The sequence below is a fragment of the Uloborus diversus genome, chromosome 1, assembly GCF_026930045.1.
Source record: "Uloborus diversus isolate 005 chromosome 1, Udiv.v.3.1, whole genome shotgun sequence".
Classification (NCBI taxonomy): Eukaryota; Metazoa; Arthropoda; class Arachnida; order Araneae; family Uloboridae; genus Uloborus; species Uloborus diversus.
The window spans coordinates 171,971,763-171,983,901 of NC_072731.1; the positions used below are offsets into that span (position 1 = coordinate 171,971,763).

A 12,139-nucleotide genomic window follows, 5' to 3' on the forward strand; every position below is an offset into this window, starting at 1 on the left:
ATATATATATATATATATATATATATATATATATATATATATATATATATATATATATATATATATAAAGCATGTCGGGTATTTCTTAAACTTCCTTCCCCCCCCCCCCCCCACCACTTTTTTTTTTTTTTTTTGACACGGTTTGTACATGGTTATTTCACTTTTTTTCTTCTATAAACAAGTTATTGTGGTTGTATGATCTTTACATTCATTGTGATAATCAATACTACTTTATTTATTCAAAAAGCAAGTGTGACAATTCTTTAATCACTTATAACCAAGAGATAATCAATATATTCTTGTATACTTTTAGAACATTTTTCACTTTAATAAACATGAAAGATAATACTGTAAATTTAGTGGATAGATCTTCAACTTGCACATAAGAAGATAATAGATGTCAAAATAATTACATTTGAAGAAAAAAAGTATTTTTAAAGTTTTATTACAGAAAATAGCAAAATTTATAAAAATGTCGGCAAAATGACAATCCTCATAAAATCCAGTCCTCATCTCATAGTAACAGAACTCATTGACAATTGCATTATTTCTTGCTTATTTTTTAAATTGAGTTAAAGTGACCATGATACAAAACATTTGGAGGCATAACGGATAAAACAATTTAAATAAAAAAGAATATTTGCAAATGATTGAAGATAGATTTACTTTCATACACAAGCTTGCTCCTTTTGCATTGACACAGAGGCTTTTTTGTAACGTGATATATATGCCTGCAATCACTTGCAAATTAAATTTTATGCTTTATTAATGTTGTTTGCATCACTTAAGCACATAGGTACGGTTTCTGTACTTTTAAATTAATATCTATTCTGGTGATTTTTTAAATTTAAATCTATATATATATAAATGAATGTTTGTCTGTATGTCATCCATGAACTCAAAAACTACCCGGCAGATTTGGCTGAAACTTTCACCGTTTGTTATTTTTGGTATTGGGAATGTTTATAGACCAGTTCGAAAAAAATCCGATCGATAGTTCCTTTTTTATTCCAATTTAAGTCACAATCCATTGGATAAATACGAATAAAATTATCGGCTGCAGAAATTAATTCGCGTGAAAGATCTCATTGATAAGAAGTTAGCTGTTGCCATTTTTCTTGAGTTTGAACAAATAAATTCTTTCTTTATTGTTTAATGGCTTTTCATGCAACGGGGGGGATTTAAAACTTTTTCTATTTGATATTTTTAGCGATTGATTGATCTTGCAAACTGCGTGAGTACAAAATTTGAGTATAGTCACGGCTTCACTTGATACCTGGACCGATTATTATGAAAATTGCTATATATATGTATGTTTCCACGGAGAAGATGCATAATATGCTCATTGAAGCCACTCGCCACCAGGTGGCACTGCAGAGTAGCAACTTCTGCCCCGTTCAACCGATTATCATGAAAATCAGTATAATGATGTATTTTTTTGTTGGCGTAGCAACGCGCATTGGGTACAGATAGTTTTTTTTAATTGGGAAAGGGGACTACAATATTTTAAATATTCAAAAATAAATAAATAAGCAAGTAAAAATAAGACTGAGGAAATAATATTTACCTTTTTTTTCTTAAAATGCATGAAAGTTCCTTCTTTAACAAAAGCATTATATGTTTTTATCTCAGGTGATTTGATACACTGATAACTCTAAACAAACATGAAAATATATAATTTATTAAAAGTAAATTTAAAACACAATAGAAAGTCAAGAGAAGAAATCTATGATAGGTTTTCAGAAAGAAATAATTCAAATAATTTTTGAAATAAAATATTTAAGAATCATTTTTTTTAAAAGCAGGACACTTTTGATAGTTGATGTCTTCAATTTTCATAAAAATTTCAGGATGTGTTAGTGGTACTATGATAAGAATTTTTTTTTTTTAATTAAAAAAAAAACTCCTTCAAAAACACCAAGGAACTAAAAAGCGAAAAATAACCGATTACACTTACATACTGTTTCTGACCGAAAACTAGAAATGAAATTTATTTTACAATTCCAGTATAAAAATCAACTAAACTAAACACCCAATTATAAAATAAACACTGATTTTAATTAATATATGAAGAATTATTTTAAATACCTAACTAATTATATACAACCTCTTAATTTTTAATAACCTTTTGAAGTTAGGGCCTGCTATAAACTACTATCTAATGTAACTGACAACCCACTGAATCCTGAATTAAACACTAATTTAACTAAACACGAAATTAGTTTTTAAAACCAAACCTACTCAGTTACATTAGGTAGTATTTCATAGGAAGCCCCAACTTCAAACGGTTATTAAAAATTAAGAGATCGTACATAATTAGTTATGTATTTAAAATAATTCATCCTATAGTAATTAAAACCAGTGTTTATTTTATAATTGGGTGTTTAGTTTAGTTGATTTTTGGACTGGAATTGTAAAATAAATTTCATTTCTAGTTTTGGGTAGGAAACAGTATGTAAGTGTAATTAGATATTTTTTGCTCTTTAGTTCCTTGGTGTTTTTTGAAGGCGGTTTTTTATTTAAAAATAATTTATTTTTGCTTATTAGTGGTGTAAATAAAAAATAAGTGCATAGGATAGAGAATGTGGTTCATGATGCTGACGCTTTTCGTACGCGCATGTTGAGTAAGAAAATGTCGAGCACATGAGTCTGAAAACAACTAAGATGAGCACGATAGAAAAAGATATAGACCACAGCGTCTGGGAGATTCCAACGACTGTGTAGAAAGGATTTTTCAAATGTGCACTATGTACAAAAAAAATTTGTTCTCATAATTAGTTCAACTTTATCAAATTTTGCTTTTCGAAAGCAAAAGCATGAGTCACTAAAAATACAACAAAAATTGCTTTACGTTTAAAATTGTAAATTTTAAAATTGTAAATTATATTTCACAACAACACGTATCACACAACCCTTGATAAAGCTGTCATAGATTTAGGAAAATAGAACTTTGCAAAAGGACGTGTATACGTAGCTCTCAACATAGGAAAGACTTGAAGTAATAGCTCGATCTGATTTAGAACCCTTTAAACTTTTAACTAAACCTCACGATGAATGAGTATTAGCAGAAATGCAACAATTGATAGATCTCATTTCTAATGAAAAATATAGACTGGATTCTGCATTTAGTTAGAACCATTTAAATGTTTACGGTTTCCCAAACTACAAATAAACTGTAAATTGCAAGTCGTAAAATTGTAAATTATAAATTGCAACATTGCAAATTGTAATTTATGTTTCACAAGAATACGAGTCATGTAACTCGTGATAAAAGTCGCATGGTTCTTCAAATGCTCCCATTATAGATGAAGATAAAAAATTCCACTCAAATGAATTTTACGTTTGCTTCAGAGAATCCTTGATTCAAAATTTCATTATGATTACTCTTAATAATAATATTTTTTAGTACTTTCTTTAACTATGGGTAAAGAAAACACATACTTTAGTTTTCCGACATTTTTTTTACTAATGGATTTTATATTTAATCGTTTGTGAGGGAAATTACATGAAATTTATTGTTTTTTACCCATAACTTTTCCTATAAAGAACAAATAGGGTAAATCAAAGATTTGGAACCTTAGGGTAAAGTTAGACTACCCCCTATCCACTAAACAAAAAAAAAAGAAAAACACATAAAAACCGGTTTACTAAGTGAGACGATATACAAAGTTAATAAAGTACAAATCGCTTTAAATCTGAGTATGATATTTGAAGAGTTTCCTTAATTTCATCAAACCCGAACTTGATTACCATTAGAACACAGAGGAAGTATACATTTTCAAACAAAAAAGAAAAGAATTTTCCTAATCGGTACAGGCACGGGCGTGCACAGAAATTTTGGGGCCCGTCACAAATGACTTTTCCGGGCCTCTCTCCATATTGTTTACCCATATAGTTCACCCCTAGATTTAAAAATATTGGGCTCCCTTCATTCTCAGGCCCAGGTCAACAGGTGTTCTTCCTCAACACACACATCAAGGAACACATCAAGGACTTGCATTGCATTATGTTGATTTTCCTGACCTACTTCATCTATTTTCCTCAATAATAGGTAATACAACATTAAAACCAAAACTTTTTTTTTTCAGATTTCAAGAAATATACAAAGGAGTCATGCAAATTTTGTTGTGTATAGTGCAATGTGAATAATTATATATATTTTTTACTAACAAATTCATATGTAAGAGAATCAAATACATAAGAAAAGAAATGACTAACCTGCATCAAGGAATTCAGAGAGACCAATTTAATACCCTGAAATGCTACTTTCATCCTTTCTTCAGAAGAACAGACATGCAAACTGTCTGCTCTTACCATTGCTCCAGTTTTGTATTCATTTATAGCAAATATATTTAATCCATTAAAACTCAAGTCAACATTGAAATTAGTTTTATGATTCTTTTCTGAAAGTGACGAGCTTAATTTTTTCTGTTGATCTTGACTTCTAATCTTTTTTGAAGACAATGATGTAAAATTTACTAACATAAATTTAAACATATAGAATATTAGATGACTAAAATTAGGGGACCACTGTAACTGACTGCTATCAAACATGCATTCAATACAATTATCCGCTTGATTGCATCGGCCCTAGATAAAAAGAAGAAAAAAAGTTGCTTAATCAGTGAAAAAAATATCTACAGCAAAAAAAAAGGTTGATCATGAAACTATACAAATGTATCAATAAAGTAAACAGATTTACTCTACGTTAAAAAGAAATTTTTAATGACAAAACAAGGAATGCAATAACAATATAAGGCAGGATTAAAGTATAGTATAACCTCGATTTGATGGCTGTCAAGGGACTAGAAAAAATTATCGTTAAATTAAGGAAATTGTTAAATCAAGGAGCATACACATTCAATACAGTCAAATCCGGACCAGTGAAATGTATCGTTGAATTGAGGAAATCGTTAATCAAGTATCATTAAACTAGAGTTATACTGTAGTTTTCATTTATTTCTATTACACTTATTTATCATAATAAAAGTATTTTCATACAACTATATCTTCTATCACTTACTTTAATCATTGTAGCAAAATTAATTCTAATCAAATTTTCAAGCTAAATCAGTAAAATTTTAAGAGCTTGATCTATTTCCTTTTTTCAATTCAGGAACACAATTTGTTTCTATGTAAACTGACTCAGCTGATGAAAAAAACAACAAGAGACTCGATTTCAATCACTATTATTCATTCAAGAAGATTCACCCATAATAAATGAAGATAATAAAAAATACACAAAAGTTGCAATTTTAAATGCAGAAAGCAAGAGCATTTCAAAAATGACTTTTTTCCATTTTCCACATAGATGTAAAACAAAAGCAAGGGTAACAACAATCTTAAAAATTAAATAAATAATGGTATAAAATTTATCATGTAAAGTTAAATGCAAAAGTATTTCTTTTTGGGAGATATTTTTAAGGGGAAAAGAAATAAAGACAAACTTTATGACTTAAAAAACAGAAAATGTAATCATTTTGGTCAATTTCATTTAATTAAAAGGTCCTAAAGAAATATTTTGACCGGAAGTTGAATTGTCTTTTTAAAAGGTGAAAGAGTGCAATTATTAAAGTATAAATTAATGAAGATGAAAAGATAAATGCTAAAAAAGTTATATATTATAGAAGGTGGAAGAAACTAAAACATATTTTTTTCTTATGCAACAATAACGTAATAGAAAATTGACAGTCAAAAGCCGAATTAGTGCCTGAACTGCACAAAAAAGTATTTATTCTAAAAATGTTAATAATGCAGACAGTGATCTTAATAGTTGAATGTGCGGAGGAATTAGCAGATGTAATCGTAAATATTTTCAATGCTTCTTATAACTCGGGGACAGTGCTAGAGGACTGGAAGCTGGCTAACATTACACTGCTCTTCAAGAAAGGGTCTAAAGGAAGTGTGGGAAATTATAGACCCGTGAGTCTAACTTCGGTGGTTTGCAAAATTTTTGAAACATTGATAAAAATTAAGATAGTAAATTTTCTAGAGACTAATAATCTATTGACTAGTTTTCAGTACGGTTTCAGGAAAGGCAAATCTTGTGCAACTAATTTATTACATTTCTATGACAAAGTTACCATGGCTTTTGGACAATAAGAAGCCTGTAGATGTTGTTTACATTGATTTTCAAAAAGCTTTTGATAAGGTACCGCATGTTGCTCTACTTAGCAAATTAGCTGATATAGGAATAGGAGGGAAAACTTTCATTTGGGTAAAAAACTGGCTGACCGGAAGGAAACAAAGGGTAGTTGTAAGGGGAAATTACTCTAATTGGAGTGAGGTTTTAAGCGGGGTTCCTCAAGGATCAGTGTTAGGGCCTGTTTTCTTCATTGATTTTTACGAACGATATTCACAAAAATATTTCTGGAAACATGAATTCTTTTGTTGATGCTGTCAAAGTTATGGGGACTGTAGAAAATGAAGAACAAGCAAAACAGCTGCAAGAGGATCTAGATAATATTACGGAGTGGGCTGATAAATGGGGTATGGCTGTTAATGTTGGGAAATGTCAAGTGCTACATTTAGGGCATGGAAATAAGTGTACCAGTTATTATTTGATAAGGTTCAGTCATTAGTCAGGCAGACAAAGTTACTGATCTGGGGTTCTTAATAAGTCAGGATTTAAAGTTTAGCCAACAGTGCAGCATTGCTAGTAACAAGGCCAATAAGATGCTTGGGTTTATCAATAGATCTATTTCAAACAAATCTAAAGAAGTTCTTCTGACCTTATATAGAAGTTTGGTAAGATCTCATTTGGAGTATGCTGTTTAGTTTTGGTCTCCTTATCTTAAGAAAGACAATGTATTGGAAAGGGTTCAAAGGCGAGCTACAAGGCTAATAAATGGACTTTCTCACTTAGACTATGATTCCAGGCTTAGAATGTTAAAAATGTACAGTCTTAAGCAAAGAAGAGACTGAGGGGACATGATTCAGTTGTTTAAATTTATTAAAATGAAAGATGTTACGGGGCTGAAGTTAAGCACTGAAAACAGGACAAGGGGTCATTGCTTTAAGCTATTTAAATCTCAGGCTAAGATGTATATTAGGAAAAATTATTATTATTATAGCAGGGTAGTGGAACCTTGGAACAGTTTACCGGAAGAGGTGGTAATGAGCAAGGGAGTAGATAGTTTTAAGAGGGCCATTGATCTTCACTGGGGATTGTAAATTGACTAGGACCAGTCTAGCTGGGCCCAGAGCCTGTTGCGGTTGTCGCTTTTGTATTTGTATTTGTATTAGTTAATTTAAATCTATATCAAAATAATTTTAGATTTGATTGAAAAACACTAATTTTTGGCAGACTCATTAACCAGAAGACCTTTACTTCAGTCGGTACTGTAAATATTAAGGCACTCCATTGCTGTTTTGTGCTTGAAAATAATTCGAAATCGTCCTCTATTAATACTCTCAACAGTTATTTGTGCTCGTATGGCCGAGAACTTCAATACGCTGTTCGAGATTCATAAAAATATTCTTTAACAGTACTGTTTGCAACCCAGATCAATCATGCACACACACACACACTTACCAACTCATAAAATAAACGTGAGTGACATTTTTACTCCAAAACTATTGGAATTAGTTAACAGTCAATAACACTTCTCCTCCTTGAACCAAAAGGCTGTATAATAGAAATAAGAAATGAATACATTTTCCTGAAAAATGGGATGGGCGTACTAACTCGGCGGCCGTTAAGAAGGGTTGAGTGGCTGTTGCTAGGAGTGTTTTTAACATTAAGCCTATGGGTCAAAGAATCCGTGTCGCAAAAAATTGGCTGTTAAGAGGGGTAGCCGCTTAAGACAGGTGGCTACTCGAAGGGGTTTCCCTGTATACAGTTCTTAGACATAAATATCAAAATTGGTTAATGCTGCTTTTCAACGACTTATAGCTTATTAAAAATAATTTTCTAAGAAATCTTGTGAAAACATTTACTTAAGTATGGCATTTAGTGAACCCTTTGCTTCACTTGAAACCATTTAACTGTTCAAACTCATGAAATTACCATGTGACTCCACCTCTAATAAATTATGGCAATGTTTGAAACAATTTGGATTTTTTTTTTTTTTTTTTTTTTTTGCATGTAGCAACTCATCCTGTGGAGAATTATTATTGATAGTTTCTAAGCCTCTGATAATTGAGAATCTTAGGCTTTATCTTCTCCTAATATTAGGCTCAAATTACCATTTAGAATTTGCAGTTTAGCATGTAGAGCATTTGCCTAATGAAATACTGTTTTGTCTATATTTGGAACTTAAGTATTCTTTTTCTTAGATTGTAGCTCATTTTTAAATTTTGGTTTGCTACAAAATGATAAAAATTGCTTGATGACTAGTTTTATTGCCTTCTGTGTCTATTTATTTACTTTAGTGTTTATCATTGCTATGCAATTGCATATGCATATAAATTAAGGACTTACAATAAAATAATCACAAACCATTTATTTAAATAGCGTTACAAATTTTGCACGAATTTTTAATTTGTTGCAAGCTCATAAAATATGCCTTTGGTGCCATTAATTTTCGTGAAAAATAACAAACTTTTTGAAGTGTTATCTGTATGCTGTTTTACACCATCCTAGCATTGTCTCTGGGTTTGGTGAAAAATTCAAGAAATATCGCCAAATCAGCATCTTTTTAAGTGCAAAAATGTAGCGAGATACCAACAAATGTTGTCAAATTTCGCAACACTGATCACAACAAGCTAGAATTTTCTCTTGGGTGGAGGACTTTGGTCACAAAATGCCAGGTTCTGCATTCTAACAGTCTTTATATTCCAGATCCAACAGTCCTTACATGCAACCTGCTCGATATATTAGCACACTAGAAGTGGCAATATGGCTTAAAATACACTCATATGGGTTTTAACTTAGTTAGCATCAATGGAGTTCCATCAACCAAGATTTTACAATTTTTTAAACAAACATTAAAACATAATGAGTTGTATGATAGAATTTTGTAAAGATGAAATTGTAAACAATTCAGTTTATAAGAGTATCAAACAAATAGATCAGTACATGCAATAAAAAAAAAAAAAATACATTTACCTTTAATAATATTATACCTATCGAAAAAGGGATAATATTAAAATGATATTTTTTCAGCATTCCAAACTCTGTAAAATTTGAATCACCCAATTTTAAGTGTACAGTTTCTAAAAGTAATTCAAAACTGAAAGAAAAGATACACAAAATTATAAATTAAAACTGTTATTAAAAAAAGATATCAATAAAAATAAATGTGATGACATGAATAGCTTCTATAAGATCTATATATTTACTAAAACAATATCAACATTAGTAAATAAGACAGATTAGAAGTGAAAACTGCAAATACAAATTACAAAGTTGAATTCTTAACAATGCAAGAAAAAGGTGATATGTGAAAAAATCTCAGCAACACTGCATTCAGAAACATATTTCAATGGAATAAATTCTCAAAATTACCATTTTATTTTACTTTATTTTCAGCTCATGGGGAAATTTCTTCCCAAATTTATATATGCATACTGCAGCCAAGCAGGTACTGCTATACAGCATGATTTAGATAACATGTTCAATGAAAGCCTACTTAGGGTTTGAAATTTGCATGTGCTTTACTCATACCCTAAACTGAAGCTACTTGGACCCGAAATTTCATACTTTTTATGAGTTTTACACTGAATACTTTGTTAAACTCATAATGTGAACTGATAACCTTGTTATTACCATTTTTCAGACATTCTGATACTACCTAAGCCTTTTTTAAACAAAATTTTAAATCTTTATATTTTTTTTTCGAATTTTTTTCTCTGATAGGATTATTTAATAGCTGCTCTTCCTAGCTGCTAAATACTATGGATGCCCAGTCTTGTTTTGTGAATGATCTTTCAATTTCCATTTTAAAGTTGATATACTTAAGTCAAAATGGGGTGATGCCACTCTCTAAGACATTTCTCCAGAATTAGTTGAATCTGGACACAATTTTAATTTTTCCTCTAAATAATCTGCATTATTTCCTACTTCAAGGGGTTCTCTTTTACTTTCGGACCCTTTTTATCCCTAGATCTGCAAAAAACGGGTATAAATAGTAACTAACCTCTCTATTTTCAAAGATTACAAACCTTACTTAACATAATTTAGTGATGAAATAAATGTGGTTTGGGGCTGTTTGAATTTTGGGTCCAAGTAGCCCCATTTTAAGGCAACCAGTGAACTTTTACTAACTTATATTAGTTAATGTGTTAATTATGTAGCTATAACCTTAAAACACTTTTTTATTAAGAAATAGAATGCAAACATAACACCACCCTGACCTTGATGATATCAGATGTTTCCATGAACTTACATGTGAAAGTTTGCAGACACAAAAAACAACTGTTAAGACAACTTGCAATCTAAACCTCAATCAGAAAAAGGTGGGAATAGCTGAAACTTTGTTTCATGTTCCAGCCTCTACCTAGAACTGATATCTGTCATGGAGAAAGTTTTTACGTCCATACATTGAATTACATAGGACCAGGAAGGATTTTAAACACTTTTTCCTCATGGGTTCAAGTAGTCCCTGGAGGCTCAAATAGCCCCATTTTACTCTACCTTTAAAGAGTCCACTTACATCCCTTAGCTTCTCACTGCCTCATATATTAAAATTTACACCTATAACTACACTCATATAATTTATCCCACCATAATCACGGGGGCCTCTTCATTGTCAGGCTTAGAAACACAGCAATTCTTCATTTATTATTAACAAGATGCGTTCATTATTCTAATTTAAATGTTTCTTGTTTCTCAAAAACTAATAAATGAAACAAATGTCACAGAGCGTTTTTAAAAATGATTTATTAACTTTTTGTTCTGAAAATGAATAAACTATTTAATTTAAATCACATTTGAGGTAGATTTAATCGAAGAACCCTATCTAGGGAATGCTATATGAGCAGTGCTTTAGCTAGGATGAATATATTTTTGAATACATTCCTAATTAAAATTTCGCACATTTACAATTCATTTGCACATTTTGTGGCTAGGTAAGGTATAATCATATGAAATCTCTTTTGGCAAATAGCATGTGCTGCTATTTTAATAGCTTTCTAGTTGGTTAAGTTATGCTAAAGTAAATAATGAATCAGTTCCTAAACTGTTACTTTCAAATTCAAATTATTATGAGTGAAGAAATTGCATCCTAAAACGATTTCTATAACTTATTATTTTACTGTGTAATTTTAATTGAAATAACAACAAATAGATCAATCAAATGTCATTCATTTTTGAGTTTAACATATAAAATATTTATGAGAACAATTCATACATGCTACCCTTCAAGTAGATTTGTAATACTTCATATTTAACAATTTGCAGGGTGATTAAAAAAATTCAATGAAAAGGAATCAAAATACCAATGTCATAAAGGGTGAATATCAAGAAAAGTGCCAGTTTGACCATCAAAATTTTAAATTATTAAGACATTCAGAAGAAAGGAGCAATAATAATTAAAACTAATAGGGTATTTTTACAACACATTAGTAACACGTTTTTTTAAATTAGGAACGAAGGTCAAGGTGAACATTTACCCCTATTTTAGGGGCTGTATTATTGAACTCTTACATATCTGATGCAAATGTTATAGATCTAACAAATATTACAGATTTCATACTTAATGTGCATGATATATTGCTTGTATAATTATTTATATGAGCACTACAATACAAATATATAGTAAATACAATTAATATTTTCATAAATTGTTATTTATATTGATAGGTATTAAATTATACTACTGTAACATTTCACGTTGAAACCTTCAATTTAAAAAGATTTTTAGAAACTGAATGTTCAATAATAGGATTGAAGAGGAAATAATACTTGAATGAAAACACTTAAGTGAAACAAAAACTTAAATCTTTAATTTTTGTTTACGGCTGTCATGGTAAAAAGTGAACACTTACACTAGCTTTTATGTCTGAAAAGAAGAAAATTATTATTTAGAATAAATTATTTGCCCAGTCAGTGTGCTCTTTTTATAAACATAAATAAGTCAAGCAAGGTTATTCATAAAAGGCAAATAGATTAATAGTTATTAAAGTCAAAATAAAATGAAATTTTAAAAACAAGCTTTAAAAAAATGAAATTAATTCAATGCAGTCAGAGTTTGAGAGA

At 30.1% G+C, this 12,139-nt stretch overlaps 1 protein-coding gene across 1 annotated transcript in view; it reads right to left on the reverse strand.

Moving 5' to 3' along the window:
• LOC129217082 (protein hobbit-like) overlaps positions 1 to 12,139 on the reverse strand; it is a 113,115-nt gene that overhangs the window by 62,001 nt on the left and 38,975 nt on the right. Inside the window, 3 exon segments of the mRNA XM_054851335.1 lie at positions 1,568 to 1,654; positions 4,219 to 4,590; positions 9,050 to 9,173. Of these exon segments, the coding sequence (XP_054707310.1) occupies positions 1,568 to 1,654; positions 4,219 to 4,590; positions 9,050 to 9,173 (583 nt within the window).